This window comes from Borostomias antarcticus, assembly GCF_949987555.1.
Source record: "Borostomias antarcticus genome assembly, chromosome: 22".
In the NCBI taxonomy this organism is placed as follows: domain Eukaryota; kingdom Metazoa; phylum Chordata; class Actinopteri; order Stomiiformes; family Stomiidae; genus Borostomias; species Borostomias antarcticus.
The window spans coordinates 13,070,030-13,089,927 of record NC_140255.1 but is presented as its reverse complement, the minus strand read 5'-3'; the positions used below and the strand labels follow the sequence as shown (position 1 = coordinate 13,089,927).

At 45.8% G+C, this 19,898-nt stretch overlaps 2 protein-coding genes across 2 annotated transcripts; one reads left to right on the top strand and one right to left on the bottom strand.

The window, feature by feature from the left end:
* The first annotated feature begins 404 nt into the window (after positions 1–404).
* Positions 405–12,771, top strand: mrpl38 (mitochondrial ribosomal protein L38). Its single transcript, XM_084456522.1, has 9 exons — positions 405–506; positions 1,874–2,062; positions 2,154–2,285; positions 3,600–3,802; positions 4,109–4,181; positions 4,321–4,366; positions 8,295–8,453; positions 8,556–8,692; positions 11,179–12,771. Exons 1-9 carry the CDS (start codon positions 422–424, stop codon positions 11,313–11,315), a joined length of 1,161 nt encoding a protein of 386 aa, XP_084312648.1. The 5' UTR covers positions 405–421; the 3' UTR covers positions 11,316–12,771.
* Positions 12,772–12,792: 21 nt separating this feature from the next.
* fdxr (ferredoxin reductase) lies at positions 12,793–19,410 on the bottom strand (the record flags this gene model as incomplete). Its single annotated transcript, XM_084456215.1, has 12 exons — positions 19,123–19,410; positions 18,800–18,903; positions 18,229–18,324; positions 17,741–17,863; positions 17,403–17,516; positions 16,691–16,792; positions 16,144–16,251; positions 15,669–15,753; positions 14,383–14,582; positions 13,988–14,159; positions 13,651–13,824; positions 12,793–12,923 (listed from the first exon to the last, which is right to left on the bottom strand). The coding sequence occupies exons 1-12, from the start codon at positions 19,211–19,213 to the stop codon at positions 12,793–12,795; spliced, it is 1,500 nt and encodes a 499-aa protein (XP_084312341.1). The 5' UTR covers positions 19,214–19,410.
* Positions 19,411–19,898: the final 488 nt, after the last annotated feature.

Below are 19,898 nucleotides of genomic sequence, written 5' to 3'. Positions count from 1 at the left end.
CCGTGAATTAATGTTTACCCTTTAGCTTAGCTAACAGTTAGCTAGCTAGCTAGGTTAAGGTAGCTTGCTAGTAAAGCTAAGCTAACATTGCTAACGTTATCTACAGTAGCAATTGAATGCATTACCTAGACTATGACTGTCAAGTCAAAACGTTAGTGCTAAGCTAACACAATTCTACGATATAGTTATCAATTAACGCTATTTTTACACTCACCATAAAATGATTAGTCCTCGCCAGTTCAATAAATTAATGTAGTAGAGCATCAGAATATGAATACAGTGCAGTCTGTTTTGTGGGGATGCCTCGCCAAGCGATGACGAAATACGCAGAATATGAAACGTGTGCGCAGAGAACTTTCTTTTTTTTTTCGCGCAGACAACTTATTGCGCGGAACGTCATTCAGTAACATCAAACACCAAAATGGCGCTGCGCATGGTCTACCTCTCAGCGTTACGAACGGGACCAGAATTAGGGGTCAAAAATGCGAGGACATTCGGGACAGCAGGTTTGATTGTGTCAAGATAACGTTTTGTCTGTTTCCAAATACATTTACAAGGTCAACACTTTTTGTAAAGCAATTGCATCACCAGGGCATGTACGGTGGAGGGCCGACATGCTACCTAGCTAGCTAGATAACATTAACGTTAGCTTGCCTGCTGCTATCTTCACTTTAAACGTTCTGCCTAGCATAAGACGACATGGGGACAGTTATGCATTCCCCCCACATGCCGGGGTCGAGACTTGGAGGAGATGATCTGATCCTGTGCATGGCACTCCGTTTAGTAACGTTAGAACTGGGCTGCGTTCCCCAGAGGCATCGTATCGCCACCATGAACGGCCTTTTTTCTTTTTCCTTTATTTAACCAGATAGTACCATTGAGATCATAGATCTCTTTTACAAGGTAGACCTGGCCAGTAATGGCAGCAAAGAGTTGCAGACATGACATATAACAGGGGGAGTAAAAAAATAACATAAAATAGGGCATTTCAAGTCAAGGCATCATCTTGATACCTACAGACAGTGACAAGTACCAATGGAGTAATTTATCATAGCAGCTATGCAAGCTTTAAAAGTAGGCAGTGGGACCAATTCGCTTAGTTTTAGGACCTTTTGCAGATTGTTCCCCATTGAAGGAGCAGCACACATGAAGGCTTTCTTCCCAAGGTCAGTCCTTGCTCTTGGTACCTCTCGCAGAACCATATCCTGGGACCTCAAACTATAGCTGCCTATAGCTCTCTGTGTGATCAGAGAGCAGATGTAAGGTGGGAGTTTGCCTAACATGGCTTTATAAGTGAACATGTACCAGTGGCCAAGTCTCCTTAAGGTCAGTGAGGGCCAACCTACTCTCGCGTACAGGGTACAGTGATGGGTTAGTGCTTTACAATTTGCAACAAATCTCAATGCACTGTGATAGGCGGCATCAAGCTTCTTCAAATAATGGTCAGGTGCATTTAGGTAAAGTAGGTCACTATAGTCAAGCACTGGCAAAAAGGTTGCAGAGACTAGTCTTTTTCTGGCCTCAAAAGAGAAACAAGACTTATTGCAGAAGAAAAACCCTAACTTCAACCTCAGCTTTTTAAGCAGATTATCGACTTGAGGTTTGAAAGTGAAAGTGAGGCTATCATCAAGCCAGATACCAAGATATTTGTAACTGGAAATCACTTCTAAAATCTCCCCCTGTGCAGTGACAATATCCATGGTGGTTTCTAGCTTACGATGAACCTAGCGCTACGATGCCTCTGGGAAACGCAGCCCCGAGCTGTCACATCATGTCTCGTTACTTCCCATCAATATTGCACCGTGTGTATGTGTGCGTTCGTGCGCGCGCATATGTAATCTGACTTGCACCCTTTTATGTTTATCAATTTCAGCAAACCTGTGCCGCTGGGCTGCTCCATTAGGCCCAATGCCAAACGAGGACATAGACCACCAGAATCTGGAATCTTTAGAGAAGTATCGCAGCTACACCCGATACCTGAGAAGAGCAGAGGAGGTGAGGAACTCACCCACTTGGTGGAAGACCTACAGACAGTACCTAGAGATAGAGGACCCCCACCATGGTAAGCATGATACTCTATCTACTCTATCATTTACAGTTGATTTGCTGGGATTATTTCTGTACCGGTGCTATTTCTCTCATGTTCAACACAGGCGAGGAGCGAGTGGACATCGGACTACCTCACCCTCATCCCCCCAGGATCAAAGAAGTGAGGGAGAGGAAGAAGATTGTGAAAGAAAACCGAAAGAGTGTTGAGCTGGAGCGAGCCACCCGTCTGCGGACGTGTAAGAACCGTGGGCTGCACACACATTCAGAATCAAGCATTTTCCCATTGATACACTGATTCTGTAATGATTGCAGTGTGGGCTCATGAAAACATATATTTTATAGATATGTAAATAGATATGTAAATTAGGGCTGCCCCCTAGTAAAAATGAGTCGTCCTTAGTTCAAGGGACTAGCGGTTCCCATTGAGTTATAGGTCGTTCCTTAAAAAACAACGTTTGTTTACATTTTACCAGCGCCCACAAGGAATGAGCCACAGCAGCTGCTTGTCATAAGCAGCAGACTGAATATGTCAGAACAGCCAGCAAGGAGACTGAACAGAATTGTGTTTATTTCAACACAGTAGGCCGATAGCAGGCCTATCTCAGTCCTCTCATATGACAAAGGAACACACAAACGTCTTTCCACGTTTGTCAGGGAGAAGTGAGTTCCATGTCTCTCACAATGAAGCCAACCTGGGCTAAGCAAGGTAATTTAGCTTGCAGTCCCCATGAACACTCCCATGTAACTTTGCAATTGTGTTAATGTAAAATCAAATTAGTTAATGTTAAATTAGGCCATTACTTGATTAGCATAATGGAATAATCAAAATGTGTAATAATAGCCCATTAAACTATCTAGGCTATCTAGAGCAGCCATGCTTGGTGGCTTGCAGCCCCTAGCCACCTAGCATGGTCACTCTATTCAGCCAGGCTAAAGTTAGGCTACTTACATGTTTCAGATCATTTCATGTTTGAGGTCATTGAATGATAGGCAAATGTTTGCTTGCAGAGTTTGCATGTCACCGTCTTGCGGTCATTCTTTACAAATTCAAAATTAATCGCAGTGATTGGATGATTTCCTGCCTGACAGTATAATAATTGCGCAGCTCCGGAATGGATATAGAGATTGTTTTTTCCCCCCCGCGACTAAACAACTAATGAAAACTTGGTCGGCCAAGACTGTTCTCGTCAACTAACGTTTAGTCGACTTTTGGGCTGCAGCCCTAATGCAAATAGTTGCACAAGAATCCCCTGCTACAGTTAAGGTTAGCAATACAGGTTAAACTCACTCCTCAGTATAAATACCGCCCATCTGCGCCATTGAATCGCTAGCTTTTCAGTGGCGTAGCTGGTTTAAAAGGTGGTCACGTGTTTTGGTAAAGTCAGAGGACCTACGTTCAAACCCACTGTGGGCCAAGTGAGGGTGGAAGCTATACTGACGAGCGACACAGTGACACGTGTTACACTGAGATGGTCATCATTCATGACTTTCAGCAGTCTTGTGCTTAATGCTATCCACCATACTTTGTTTGTTCTCCTTCGGGCCCCTAGTCAGGATCCCTCTGGAGCGAGTACAGGCATGCTGGGAGGAGACCAGCGGGCCCTACCAAATCCAGAGGCTGGCAGATCACTATGGGATCTACCGGGATCTGTTCCCCAATGCTCACTTTGTTCCTCGTGTCGCACTCCGCGTGAGCTACGGGCAGGACAGTAGCACCCAAGTGCATTATGGGAATCATTTAACGCCTACAGAGGTGAGTCCCGTAAAACTCATCCTGGGTAGAAGGTTTTGGTTGCATCTTCAATAGAATGGTCCAGTCCAGAAACAGCCCTCAAACTCCAATCTGAATGTAGAGACTGTTGAAGACTGGATGGAGCTGCCATCAACATGTCTACAAATCAGCCTTTTTGACTCTGAATGCACCGTGAAGTAGATCTGTCTTCAACCTGTTTCTTCTCCTTCTCCTCTCATGATAGTTTTTGTCCTTTTCCCCTTGTTTATTTCCTCCCTTTGCCTAACCGCCCCCCACCACCCGCCCCCCTGTGTGTGTGTGTATCAGGCTGCGCTAGCTCCTCGAGTCAGTTTCGAGGCCGAGGAGGGCTCCCTATGGACTCTGCTGCTCACTAGCCCAGGTAAAAATTACAGCCAGAATGTTTTACCCTTCCTGTCACGTTAAATTATGCCACAAGGTGGCCCCAGACTACATAAAACTGTTGATGTGGAATGCAAAAATCGATTCCTTGTGTGCTAAAAATACTTAATCTGTTTCAGATGAGCACCTACAGGATGCCGACGGGGAGTATGTACACTGGCTGCTGTGAGTATAACTGCTCAAATCTTTTAATAATACTGCAAATGACTTAATTGCCCTGCTCTAATATCCCTCATCTCTGCAATGAAATAAATTATTTCCCCTGAATAATAACTACTTCCCAATCACTTTCTAACATAATGTTGTCATACTTCATCTTCATCCTCTGAATGAAACATGTTTTGTATTAACCCCTTCCTGTCAAGGATGGAGCTATGGAGGAGCAGGCTGCAGTGCATCAGGACTTCAGATGCATAGAAGTAGAGAAAAAATGATCAAATACACATTTCTCAAGATAGGAATATCACAAAAATTATAAGGAGTTATACCCATGTGACATTCCGGCTGGATTTCTGCTGACGTTATTGTTTATAACTCGAGACGTCTGATAATGAACTAACACCGTGTCCTAACTACACGCGACGCGAGCTAGCATCAGTGACAAAATGCGTTCCATTGCTTTGTTTTCTATTGTTATGTCCTAACTGGACGCGAGCGACGCAGTGCGAAGCGGTGCGACGTTTAACTGCCCTTTTGACGCTCGCCCTGTTCCTATTTTCCTCCTGTCGCTCGCGTTGACAGGCGTTCGTTCTTTTAACTGTCTTCAGTTGGGAATATAGACAAATGACGTAACAGAACAGGACATTTAACGGTTTCAGTTAGGACAGCAAGCATGCGATGTCGAGTTCTGTTGCTCTCGTCGGAAGCAGTTAGGACACCATGTAACCCCAGGAACTGACGAGTACCTGGCTGCAGAAAAAATGGCAGACCTCTCCAAGATGCACCTCCACAGTTGGGAGATAGGAAATCACATGACATTAATATCATAACATGCAATGTTATTAACGTTTATATTATCCTAATAATGTATAATAATTGCAGACAGTTGAGTTGAGTTATAAGTTAGATGACTAATAATAGGCTACTGTAAGTTGCTGCTTAGTAATTAACAATTAACTATTGTTAATATTACTTTGGATATCCTAATTGATTGCAGACCGTGAACTAGTTAGCCAGCTAATCCTAGTCTGCCCTAGTGGTACCAGTAATGTGTTTTTATTGTCACGTATCAGCGCCCACGTTCAAAAAAATAAATAAAAAATCCTCTGAGTTGTTAAATACTAAGCTTGGAACAAGGGAGGAAAGCTCTGAACTGATAGAACATCTCTCAGAGATGGACAAAAACCAGATCACTTTTCAAATTGGGTGAATCTTTTCTTTAAGCCCACCTTTTCATTGAACAGATCTGTTACCATTAACATCTGTCTGTTCACTATTCTCAGTGGATGAGGAATAGCGCTTAATGTCTTGTCCTTGTGTTTCCTGCCCGGGTGGTGAGGGTGAGTAGTCTCGTGAGACCATCCTGATCTTCAAGTTCACATTCTGTTTCTCTCCAGATCAGTCTGGCCTTTCTCACATCTACATCTGACAAACTCCTTCAGCTAATCAGCGCAAAAAAACTTTTGCCAAATCCAGTCAGATTAACAGCAAAAACATATTTCTGCTAAGAATTTCCATTAGTGCTTATACTCTTGTTTAATTGTTGTCATCATCATCATCATCATCTTCATCCGCTTATCCAGGGTCGGGTCGCGGAGGCAGCAGCTCCAGCAGGGAGCCCCAGACATTCCTTTCCCTAGCAGCATCAACCAGCTCTGCCTGGGGAATCTTTAGCCGCTCACAGGCCAGTGCGGAGATGTAGTCCCGCCACCTGGTCCTGGGTCTACCCCGCGGCCTCCTCCCAGCCGGACACGCCTGGAACACCTCCCTAGGGAGGCGCCCAGGAGGCATCCTCACTAGATGCCCGAACCACCTCAACTGGCTCCTTTCGACGCAAAGGAGCAGCGGCTCTACTCCGAGTCTCTCCCGGATGACTGAACTTCTCACCCGATCTCTCAGGGAGACCCCAGCCACCCTCCGGAGAAAACTCATTTCGGCCGCTTGTATCCGTGATCTCGTTCTTTCGGTCATGACCCATCCTTCATGACCATAGGTGAGGGTGGGGACGAAGATAGACCGGTAGATCGAGAGCTTTGCCTTTTGGCTCAGCTCTCTTTTCGTCACAACAGTGCGGTATAGCGACTGCAGAACCGCACCAGCTGCTCCGATTCTCCGGCCAAACTCCCTCTCCATGGTTCCCTCACTCGTGAACAAGACCCCCAGATACTTGAACTCCTTCACTTGGGGTAAGGACTCATTTCCTACTCGGAGCGGACAGGCCACCGGTTTCCTGCTGAGAACCATGGCCTCAGATTTAGAAGTGCTTATTCTCATCCCAGCCGCTTCACACTCAGTTGCGAACCTATCCAGAGAGTGCTGGAGGTCGCAGGCAGCTGATGCCATCAGGACCACATCATCTGCAAAAAGCAGTGACGTGATCCCCAGCTCACCGAACTGCAAACCCACCTCCCCCCGGCTACGCCTCGATATCCTGTCCATGAAAATCACAAACAGGATTGGTGACAAAGCGCAGCCCTGGCGGAGGCCAACACCCACCGGAAAGGCAGACGACTTACTGCCGAGGACCCGGACACAGCTCTCGCTCTGGGTGTACAGGGATTGGATGGCCCTAAGTAGGGACCCCCTCACCCCATACTCCCGCATAACTCTCCACAAGACCTCTCGGGGGACCCGGTCGTAAGCCTTCTCCAAGTCCACAAAACACATGTAGACAGGTTGGGCAAACTCCCAAGCCCCCTCCAAGATCCTTGCGAGAGTGAAGAGCTGGTCGATAGTTCCACGACCAGGACGAAATCCGCATTGTTCCTCTTCGATCTGAGGTTCGACTATCGGCCGGACCCTCCTTTCCAGCACCTTGGAGTAAACTTTCCCTGGGAGGCTGAGTAATGTGATGCCTCTATAATTCGCACACACCCTCTGGTCCCCTTTTTTGAATATTGGGACCACCACCCCAGTCTGCCACTCCTTCGGCACTGACCCAGACTTCCACGCAGTGTTACAGAGGCGTGTCAACCAAGACAGCCCCTCTACACCCAGCGCCTTCAGCATTTCTGGACGGATCTCATCAGTCCCTGGGGCTCTGCCACTGTGGAGTTGTTTGACTACCTCAGTGACCTCCTCCAAGGACATTGACGACCCCCCATCATCTTCCGGCTCTGCCTCGATCGTAGAGGGTGGATTAGTCGGGTTCAGGAGTTCCTCAAAGTGCTCCTTCCAACGCTCAACAACCTCCTCAGTTGAGGTCAGCAGTGTCCCCTCCTTGCTGTATACAGCTTGGATGGTCCCCCGCTTTCCCTTCCTGAGGTGTCTGATGGTCTTCCAGAAACACTTTGGTGCCGACCGAAAGTCCTTCTCCATGGTTTCTCCGAACTCCTCCCACACCCGCTGCTTTGCCTTGGTCACGGCCAAAGCCGCAGCCCTCCGGGCCAGTCGATACCCTGCAACTGTTTCTGGGGTCTCCCGGGCTAACATAACCCGGAAGGCCTCCTTCTTCAGTCGGACGGCTTCCCTCACCACCGCTGTCCACCACGGTGTCCGAGGGTTACCGCCCCTTGAGGTACCTATGGCCCTCAGGCCACAGCTCCCAGCCGCAGCTTCAGCAATGGAGGCTTTGAACACCGACCACTCATGCTCGATGTCCCCAACCTCCACAGGGATGCCTGAGAAGCTCCGCCGGAGGTGGCAATTGAAATCTCTCCGGACAGGCTCTTCCTCCAGACGTTCCCAGTTCACCCTCAAAGTTTAATTGTTGTTATCGAGTCTATTTCTATTTACAACGCAGTCCCCCATTGGCCCGGTCACATTGTAATTTCTGGAAGTCGATGTAGATACGAGGAAGCTCAGACTGGTCAGAGAGAAAGAGAATGTGAGCTTGCGTGATCATGATGGTCTCAGGAGGCTAGAGGGTGAAGTCCCTCCAAGAGATCCCATTCTGTTTTTCTAGCATGGCTCAATCAGAACACTGGTGTTTCAGGGGGAACATCCCTGGTGGTGCGCTGCAGTCAGGAGAGGAGCTGTGCTCCTATCTGGCCCCATTTCCCGCCAAAGGCACAGGCCATCACCGCTTCATCTACATCCTCTTCAAACAGGATGGACACGTCGACTTGACAGAAGAAAGACGGCAACCGCCATGGTGAGAAACAAACAGGGATACCCCACAGAGAGACATCCGCACGCACGACCACATTGACTGAATTTTTATGTACCGTCTAACCCCGCTCCCTTCCCCCTAAAGCCACTCTCTGGTGGAGCGGAGCTGGAAGACGGTGGACTTCTACAGGAAGCACCAGGACCACATGACGCCAGCAGGCCTCTCCTTCTTCCAGTGTCAGTGGGATGCATCTGTCACCGACACCTTCCACAACACACTGAGTAAGTACCCACCAGTCTACCCACACAGCACATCCTCACACACATCAGCTAGTTCTCCAGCTGCCACGGGTGTCAATGAGACAGGGTTCAGCGCTCCCAACAAAACTTCAACTTCCTACCGATTTCTTGCTGTCCGGTATTGCTGCTTGCTTTCTCGAGAACCGCTGATCCAAACAACCATAGTGCACTTCCTTGGTTCATACACCTGCCGACCGTCAACTTCATACAGTGCCCAGTTCTCGTGATCATTGTGATGCATACAGACATAGATACAGAGATTCCTGCCTTTATAGATATGAGACGAATAGGGCTGGGTTAAAAAAAAATCTATGCATCGATTCTGAATCAAATGATTCAGAATCGATTCAAGAATCCCAAAATCTATCTTTTATTTAATGAATGAATGAATGAATAAATTAAGGAATTAATAGTTCATTAATTCATTCAATGATTCATTCATTTTTGGAAATCAGAATCGATACCCAGCCCTAGTATTGATGTGTTGCATAACTTGGCAGTCATGTAATTAAAGGAGAATGTTCGTTTTTGACAACCTGGACCTTATTTACGGCATATTATAAGACGTTTGACTCACCGAGATAACTTTGTAATTCGGAGGCCTGTAGAATAAATTTAAAATCCAGCGTGAGCCAAGTATATCCATGTAATGGCGGTGGACGGGGCACTGAGAATGCAGCTTCTAAAAAATCTTTTTCTGCCGTGAAATGGTTGTTTTCATCAATCTGTTTTTATGAATCGCTAGTTGTGCTTACATAGAGCGAGGGCTTGTGGTGTTCACATGCCTCTGTAATATGATCTTTAGAAACGAAATATAGCTTCCCCACTTGCTCCAGCACGGATGCGCACAGCGCGCTATTCTCCGTCTGTAGGCTGCACTCGCGGCTCACATTCTCTACGCTACGATCGGCTTGTTGGTGCCTGGAATATTGTGTGCAATATGGCTGAATATTTATCAGATTTTGAGGATATAGAAGATGACTTAGAATATGATGGAAGCCGATAGCCGTAGCGTAGAGAATGTGAGCCACAAGTGTAGCCTACAGACGGAGAATAGCCAGTCTGCGTGCTGGAGCAAGTGGGGAAGCTATATTTCGTTTCTAAAGATCATATTACAGAGGCATGTGAAAACCACAACACAACCTTGTGAATCGGAATCGAATCGATTCTTGAAATTCGTATCGATACCCAGCCCTAGAGACGAACATGGTTAAATAAAATGTACGCATACAACAGAGTGATATGTAGGAATATAGAGTATCACCGACATTGTAAGGTATCTAAAGCATATTAAGCTACTTTATTGCTGTACAATAAAACTAGAACATCACTTCTAGGTCTCTACTGGCCTCTCACGACTGTACTCTGCTTCATCCCATGACCTTAACAGGGGTTATCTCAGCAGCACGGCCTTGATATTTCCTGTAGGTCACAGCGTCTTGTTAGTGCAATATGTCAAATGTGTTTACTCTGTTCTCTTACATGGTGAATAGCTATGGCCGGTGGCAGCGGCTCCAGTCTTTATGTTTTCCTCTTTGAAAAACTTAGTGGCACAGCAGATGATTTTTTGGCACCAAAACCTCAGAGCTTGTGGCTCCAGTCCACACGACTTGGAGAGCCAACTTAGCATATTGGAGTGATCAGAGATTTGTATAGATTCGTTTCAAAATCAAAATGCTTTCTGTAAATAAATAAAACTGTTTATAAGCAGATAAGGTGCAACAATTTGTGTGCAAGAAAAGAGGTGTATGAAATGTGGGGCAGGGTAAGGCCAATGATTGGTTGAATTGAATAAAAGAAGTTTGATAGTTTAATTTTCATAGCCAGTCAGCAGTTAATGTTAGGCTAACACTATTTAAAATAGTGCCCATTGCAGCATGTTTTACTTAGAAGGTGACCTTTTCTGTTACCTTTAGCCCTGTTCTGTTTCTATTTAGTTTAATGGTGTACAGAATGTACTAAATGTTTGCTGCAACATCTGTGAGCTAGTTAAGTCCATAAAGATTTGGACATTAACACAATTTTCATCATTTTGGCTCTGTATACCACCACACTGGATTTGAAATAAAAACTTTCAATGTGTGCTTTCAGTGCAGACTTGAAGCTTTAATTTGAGGGTATTTACATCCAAATCAAGTTAACAGTGTAGGAATTACAACAATTTTAACTGTATGTAGATTGATAATGAACTTTTATTACTAAAATTTCTCATCTCGTCTCCCTTTAACACTTGTCACTTTACATTGAAAGTGATTTATTTTTTCACTTGTTTATTGTTATATTTACTGTATATTAGCCTACTACAGTATGTACACTTAGTTTTTTCTGGTTCTTTTGTGTTCTGTACTTTCTCTTTGCTGCTGAATTCTCCACCTGAATTCTCCCATCTGGGGACTGATAGTGGTATCTCATGTTATCTTAATTGAATACAGGAACTGACTTTTTGTCTTGTTTCGCTTTCCCAACAGACATGAAGGAGCCTGTGTTTGAGTTTGAGCGTCCGCCCGTGTACCACCCTCCTCAGGTCAAATACCCCCACCGCCAGCCCCTACGCTACCTGGACCGCTACAGAGACGGACAAGAGCACACCTACGGAATCTACTGATCCTGGAGAACACACACACACAGGAAAAACACCTTCAGCATATTCTGTTATACAGACACACCAGACTGCTGTCCTTTGTTCACAGACAGCTAGGCCTGTCCGACACACTGATTTGTAAATACAGATTTAATTAAAATCTTTGTAGGGTAAGATTCAGTTTTATGTTTTCTTACAGAATGTTAACTCAAATCAGTTCAGACAGTTTTGTTATATAACATGTTTTGTTTATATCTACCCAATATAATGCAAATTATTAAATAAACATAAAACAAACATTTGTGACATACACAGGACATGCATAATGGGCGGCGACACAGAACACACGTCAAGCAATTTGGGGTTCAGTGTCTTGCTCAAGGACACTTCGGCACATTACTGGAAGCTGGGATAGAACCGGGTACCTTCCTATCCCCAGCCCTCCGCTCTACCTCCCGAGCTATGTGCCCCCCCCATGTACATCTGTATAAAACATGGAATGAAAACAGAAGTGAAGACGACTAACATTATTAAAACTTTTAAATTTTCTGTAAACGTCATGTGAATCTTTGTCTCAAACTAATTCCATGAAAGTACAACAACCCTGAGTGTCATTTTCCTTCTTGGTCTACTTGAGCAATGATCACTTCCTAACAGAAATACAGAAGCAACTTCCAAAGAAGGATTTTACAATCCTAGAGGCACTTTTCTCAACGATGACTCTGCAGGACAGGCAATTAACTATGAAAATGAAACCTGTGACACCAAAAAGATATTAGGCACTATATTTATTTATAGTGCCTGGAGAGAGATACAGTATCTATAGTCCTGTTGATTTAAAGATCAATGAGACTTCAACCAATGCTTCCAATGCTTACATTTCAAGTTAATCTCACTTTATCACAATTCCAGTTTCACATCTTGTGATACATCTATGTAGTATAAAGGACAATGTAATGCATCTGGGATTAGTCAACCACATTTGTCAGATGGCGTAGTGCAAACACAGATGGTGTAGTGGAATCACATTTTTCAGGAGGCGTAGTGGAACCACATTTGTCAGGTGTATTTTATCATCCGATCTTTGTCTCCATGCATTGGCCTTACAGTAAGTGCTGGATTGATAGTTGAAACCTTAGCTAACTAGGCTAGGTAGAATGAGCTAGCCAGCAGCACTCATTAACAATGTGTTCCAACAGCCGGTGCCTAGTTCCCCAAACACTGAGATGGTGGACTAACGTTAAACCAGAACCAAGCAGCAATCGAGTGCAGTGTGTGGTCTTATTATAGTGGTGTCTATCTCCACACTTCGTCTACGCTGTGCCAGAAGACCTCATTAATGTGCTGGCTTAGTTTTGTGTGTGTGTGTGTGAGAAAGAGAAAAGTGTGGGCCAAGTGTGTCTCTGGCTCTTCAATCTTTGTAAGTAGTCTCAGACAACAAGCACTTTGTTGAAAGGCCCAGTCGTGTGCCTCGTCTCCGTGGTCCTCGTCTCCGTGGTCCTCATGTCCTGGACACGCGCAGCATCTCGTCCACGTGCAGCAGTTTTTCCCGAGGCTTCCCTTTGGCTCCACCTCTCCTCGTCTCCTCGCTGTCAATCTTCTCCCAGTCTGAGAAACACACAGGCTTCACTCCTGCACCGTCAGAACGGTTCCAGACGTTAGTACTTAACAACTCTACTTGACTTAAGAGTTACCCAGCGCACACACACACGCACACACACACACACGAACTAAGACCTCATATACACCCACACACATCCTGACGGGTGACGATTAGGACATGCTGAGGAAGTGATCCTCTTCGTACCAGCTGTCATCAGACTGTTCAGTTCATGGGTGTTGATAGATTAGTGTGCTGAAGTGTTAGGGAACTATCTGGACAGGCTGTGCTACTCCAAACCAATGTTGGTCCCAGCACATTCCAGTCACTATTGGCGTTCAGACTTGTAATGTGCACTTTACTTACCCTGTACCTCAATTGGATATTCTTTGTTTTCATACCCTTTCATTCACTAGTAGGATAGAATTTCAATGAATCTCATAGCTTTGATAAAGCCGTAGTCCTGTCATAATATATGAATCTATAAGGTCACTTGTAAGTCAAGCCAAGTACTTAACGTTTGAATCGATAGAGACTGATTGAAATTTAGTGAATACGGTTATCAATGTTCCCTGTATAGGTCACGGATGGTGCCTCATGAGGTGATTTAATATTATTAAATCTATCCCTTTCTTAGATCTGATAACCGCACTAAGGTCATAAACTATACCGAAGATAAGTTAATTCTTCCTTTCCATAACAGTTGGGAGGGTTAAAACCTTGTGCTACACAGGGTCAATGCCAGGAGCAGCGCAGTACCTCTCTCCTCCAGCAGGGCGGCGATTCCCTGCGAGCCAGGCTTGGCGGTGGAGAGATCCAGGGCTCCCGAGCCCATGTCCTGCAGCAGGGTCCTGGCCGTATCGAAGCCGTCGTTCATGGTGGTGGCGATCACCCCGGTAGGGCCCCGCTTCACCCAGCCGCTGCAGTACAGACCTGGCGCGCACGCACGCACACACACACACACACACACACACACACACACACAATGGGCAATGAGATAGGGTTAATTCTATAGTTCCCTTCATTCCTTAGGCAGTCCCCCCTCTCCACACACACACCCACACACACACACCCCCACACGCAAACACACACACACCTGCTGCCTGCTGCACACGGCCCATGGTGTTGGGAATGATGGCCTTGCGGGGGTCAAAGGGCACTGCAGGATCGATGGGAAGGCCCTTATAGCCAATGCTGCTGATGACCAGGTCACAGGCCACATCCTCCACCTCGCCTGTGGTCACGGCTCGCGCCCCTTCGCCCGAACCCTGAAGAGACAGAGGTGGAGGGAGCGAGAGAGAGAGAGAGTCAGGAGGACCCGCATCCATCTGACAGCCAGGCGTGCTTCACTATGAAACAACATGCGGTCCATTATAACAAAGAAGAGATTGAGATAGCTTGATTGTTACGTTACTGTGTGAACCCCCCCCCACAATAGGTACACAGCCATCATGGTGTAATTAGTACATAAGCGCGGTAACTCCTCCCCACCTCCAGCCTGTTGACAGCCAGTCGGATGCTGGCGACTCTGGTGAGGTCAGCGGTGGGCAGGACCTCCAGGGGGCTGCGGAGGAAGCGGAATCCCCAGGAGCGCGTGGCTCGGCTCCGCCTCTCCTGCTCCGCCTTCCCGGGGGTCTCCAGGGCAGCCTTCATCATCAGCTCCGTCAGACGCTTCCTGGGCCTGGGTAGTTCTGATAAGGGGACGGCACACACACACACACACACACACACACACACACAGACACACACACACACACACACACACACATGGTCACAGCTTTCATAATAACTCCATGGATTCTGTGTAGAGGGTCTGACACACTTTCCACAAAAAATAAAAAATAAAATTGCAATGTGCTAGAGACAAGCAGAGGACAGGAGGGAGCCGATGGAGCTTCTGCACAAATTAACACATTTCTGAATTTTTTGATCAAAGTCCTTTGTCCGGGCATGATGAATGCTGCTGGCTGAAAACTTCTCAGTAAATTTGGCTATTTGCAATGGAATAAGCTCCTTCCTTCAACCCAAATCTTTATCTTCCATTAGAGAAGACAGAAAGACTAAACAGCACCAGTTGGAGTCCTCAATCATAATCACAATTCAGTAGTCGTCACCAAGTATAGAAAGCCCACATACCAAGACATGCAGAAGCAGAGATATGAGGCACTACGCCCCAGATAGGCAAAGAAAGGCAGATCTAACTACAGTTTACACTAGGTGTAAGAAGCTAAGCGTCAGGCAGTGAATCTGAAGGTGAATAAAAACCGTCTTCCTGGTCTAGGTTGTCTGGACAGGCAAACAGATGTATGGGTCAAGGAGAGAGAGGGTTATCAGTTAACACTACCAGGTCAAGGCTAGGAATGTGAGGGCCAGGCCTGGTTGAGTCCCACCACCAGGGGCAGGGGCATGTTCAGCTGGAGGATTGGTGACAGGGAAGGACACCAGTTAACAGCGTCATGGCATAATGACAACTGCATGTTATTTTGTCTCTTTCCTTTGTGAAAGCAGTTGCATGTCGACAACAGGAAGCCCACGTCCGCCCACCTCTGCTACAAAAACAAAACAGGGGCCTCTGTAGTTTCAGATTGCATGACAGTGCTGGAGCATGACCGTGTGGCACGTCAAGGATGGTTATTTGTCAAGAGCCTCCTCAAAGGACATGAGGACAACTCCAGGCCTCACTCTACAGTCTAGAGCGAGCAGACCTAACTGTTCCAAGGACGGACTCCTATTGTTAGGACTACACCTTGAGGGGCAACCAGCCAATCACCTCTCACCTTTCAGAGCCTCTGCAACGCCGTCAAAATCAGCAGGTACCAGGTCTGGTCTGGTGCCGGGCAGGTTCACCATCTCTCTCACTTCCTAAGGGCCAAACAACACTACATTAGTAGTACTTGGCAAAGGAAAACCTCAAATACTTTTGGCACAAAAAAGCATTTCAATTAAATCTGATTAAATCCCTCACTCTGTCACACCATTACTTTAGCAAACATGCACGACGGTTACAGACTCATATTTCCCATGGCTGACATGACAGTTTCCCCCAGGCACATAGCTGTCTTATTGGATTTGACCTTGGTGTGTGTTCTGATCTCAGATGGTTGAATCGAAACCTGTGCTCTTTTTTGGTTGCAGTGGTTGTTTTTTCCCCATTCAATCTTTAATATCAACAGGGCCTCCTGCTAACCACTAACGATTATGGAATGCGCTAATGACCCTTTACGGGTTAAAGGTTAAAGGTCGTAGACGTACCTTGATGGTGCAGGCCACCTGTAGAGGTCCTCTCCTACCCACCATCAGGACCCTGCGCACGCTGCTCTCTGCCAGGGCGTCCAGGGCTGTCTGGGTGATGTCTGTCTTCTGCAGAGAGGGAGGAGGGGGGCCGACTGATAAATTGACCCGGTCACTGCTTTATTCTATCCTGGCTCCGCAGTGCTGGACATCAGGACAGCGACCCATCTTTTGCAGGCTGAAAGCTCAACCTGGCCCCTTAAGCACTTTCTGTATTTGTATTTAGTTGTTCTTGCACTAGTTAAGCTCTTAGATGCTTGTTTAGAAAGGAGATGCACTTATAATTTCTGCCGACTAATAGTTATCTTGCCTGCCTATGATGAATGCACTTATTGTAAGTTGCTTTGGATAAAAACGTGTCTGCTAAATGACTAGTGTAAATGTAAAGATCCTCAAAAACTGTGGCGGTAGATTTTTTATGCTGTAGGAAACTGGGCCACTGCCTGGAAAGTGATTAATATCACTATCCAACTTCAAGGCAGCATTAGACAGTGTAACATAATCTCACCTTTAGAATGTCCAGAGGAGACAGCAGTATCCTTGCTACATCCAAGGCTACGTTCCCCTGTCCCAGAATCACTGCAGTTTCACCACTCAGGTCAGGATTCAGCTACAGTAGTACAGAGAGAGAGAGAGAAAGTTGAAAGACAGAATAGGTTAGAAATATAGAAATCAAAATAAGAAAAAGTAAGGGAGAGAAAAGAGCAAGAGTAGATCAGATCAGATTCTTTTACTTGTCACCCATAATGTACAGTGTACAAACACAGTGAAATGTTGCTGCCGGCTTTGAGATGTGCTCATTACAGATAACTACAAATACACAATTTACACATTGCACAAGAAGTACAAATCTATACAGTATTAAGATGAGATACTGGTATAGATGGATTATGTCCATGCTATATATATGGAATATAGATATAAATAACCCAAGGGGGGGAGCATGGGTGTGTTATGTACATGCTATAGCTATAATAAATAATCCCAGGAGTGAGATATATTGTCATCTGCATTTACATGTATAGTTATGTTATATACACTAGATATTCTGACCCACTAGATATAGTGGCACTGTATACATTAGTTAGAGTCATTTAGGTGCCGGATGGCTTGGGGGAAGAAGCTGTTCCTGAGTCTCTCCATGTTTGCCATGCGTGTGAGGTACTTTTTCCCTGACCGAAGCAGAGAGAAGTATCATCTCATACCTCAAGTGGACGTACCTCTCTGTTACTAGGCTGCCCGTTGTACCAGCCCACAAAGTCTTTGGCAGAGTACACACCAGACAAGTCCTCACCTGGGACCCCCATTCTCCTGTTTCCTTCTGCGCCATAGCTCTGCCAACACACACACACACACACACACACACACACACACACACACACACACACACACACACACACACACACACACACACACACACACACACACAGTTAACAACACAGAGCACTCCTGGTAGGTGAGAAAAAGGGTTGTAATTCAGGTCTAGCAATGAAGTGGTCACTGATTCAGCTCTACTCAGCTCTACTACCCATCAGGCAGTGCGTTGTTGGGTTCTCACCAGCACCACAGCATGGTAGGCCTGTTGAAGCTCCTCCACGCATACATCCTTGCCCACATTCACGTTGCCATGGAAACTACACCGGGCTTGCTCAGCCGTCTGATTGAAGGTGTTGATGACGTTCTGTGTAAGGGGGAACACAGAGAAAGGGAGAGAGAGAGAGTTAAGAGCCTGGTTAAGAGAGTGAGTTATGTGCCTAAAGGGTGTGCATTCACCAGAAGGAAGAGTTGATTTCTCTTTTCTTCTGATTACATAGTGAGCTGTGTAGTTAAAAGTCGTTATTCTTGTAGTTGACGTTATTATTGTAGTTGATTTAGTTTAAGAGAACATTATCCACAAATGTTGTTCTCATCAAATCGGGTAGAGTACTTGAATGGATGTGGTACTAGAAACATATATGCTATTGTTTTTTTGTTTTTTCAGAAAACATTTCACTTCACAGACAGTTCTGCATAAATCTCTCAGCCAATCAGAGACCAAAGACTGACCTTGACCTCCGGATGGTCTGGAGCCACCCCGAATCTCACCAGGCCAAATGGGACAGGCAGTCGCTCGTAGATGTCCACCTGCACATCTGGATGGGCCTGGGAAGGCACAGACGAACACAATTGTGAGTGAGTGAGTGAGTGAGTGAGTGAGTGAGTGAGTATGTATGTATGTGATTCCATATGACATAGCCATGTTAAGTACTTCCTGATTAGGAAAGCTACATCTGATTGTACTGTAAAAAGCCTTAAGGCTAATCTCAGACGGTAAGAGCACTCTGCTCTTGAGGGGAGGCGATGGAAACCTTTGAGAGGACATCAGGAGGGCACTGGTCTGATAATTAAATCATAAATGATAGAAGTAAACTATGGCATGCTTGGAACACAGTGATAAAGGCAATATGGGCAGAAAGCCACCGTGGGCTAAACATAGCCTACAACCTGAAAGTGACAGGGCAGTGTATGAGCCTGTGCCAGACTCCCCCACCTCCTCCATAGCAAAGTAAACATGGTAGAGAGAGAGGATCTAAAGAACTTGGACTTTGATAGTGTGTATGGGCGGAGTCCGCATTACCTTTAGCAGACCTTGTGCTGTGTAGAACCCTGCTGGACCTGCTCCTACTATGCACACCTTTGGGATAACGTTAAGCGCAGGAGTGGACGACAGTTTCCGAACACCTATGGACCAAGGAGGCAGATAAGATGTCAAAAGATAACTAAAGCCACGCACGACATAACTTACATCTGATCTAAGCAAAGAGTATGAAACGCTGGGTTCACACCATGGATGTATTAGGTTCCCACGCATGTCAATCACACGTGTACGTCATGACGTAACGTTACACAGTAGTGTGGCTCTGTGCAAATTCACATTGAAAACATGCGACTGTTCCTTACCATTACGCTGAATGATCCTGGCGCTCCTGGCCGACGTCAGGAACAACTTCAGCATCTTAATATTGCTTAATACCACTTTATAAGTGCTCATCTTCTCAAGACAAGTATTCAATCTTAGCTAGCTAGCAACCAGTTACATCGAAGTATCCAGTAGCCTATCTACTTGCTAGCTAGTCAAAGCATTTCTAGACTGGCCAACCTTTTGGTCCGTGAGCTGGTCTGTCTCTGTCGGGGGCGGGCAAGGTAATCAAGGACGGAATCGTGCTCGTTTCATCTAGCTTCCTGCTCCCCCGCCTGAGCACCCGGTATGGAATTGATCGTCGCTTTATTCGCGGAAAATCAACATAACCACCCGGCTATCTCTGTCTGTGCACCTTGTTGCACCAGCCCGTGTAGTGAATGAGTGATCATATAGTTCCGCCTATGAGCGTGAACCGTGAAAAAAGTTCAACAGCAAAACACTTGGCCACAGAGCTAGTCCTAAACAATAAAACCCTAACAATCAGGATAATCTCCCTACGCTCAACCTTGATTTCGGGAATCTTGAAGAATACCCCAGTTTAATGTCATTTCATAACTCAAAACGTTGTCAGTCAGTGCATTCAGTCTTATCTCATCGTTCACTCCACGTGGATTGGTACAAAACCAGTTACGAAAATGAAACTCTTATTGCATGATATAAATGCACTACAGTGCCATTGCCATTACATGCCATATGTCATTAGAAGAGCCTTTAACAATCTGCTGGATGTGCATATGTTTTATCTTGAATCGTT

Coding starts and splice junctions, on each gene's coding strand:
- mrpl38 (XM_084456522.1), top strand. CDS start 422: ATGGCGCTGCGCATGGTCTACCTCTCAGCGTTACGAACGGGACCAGAA. Junction 2,286..3,599: donor AGCCACCCGTCTGCGGACGT/GTAAGAACCGTG, acceptor TCGGGCCCCTAG/TCAGGATCCCTCTGGAGCGA. Junction 3,803..4,108: donor ATCATTTAACGCCTACAGAG/GTGAGTCCCGTA, acceptor TGTGTGTATCAG/GCTGCGCTAGCTCCTCGAGT.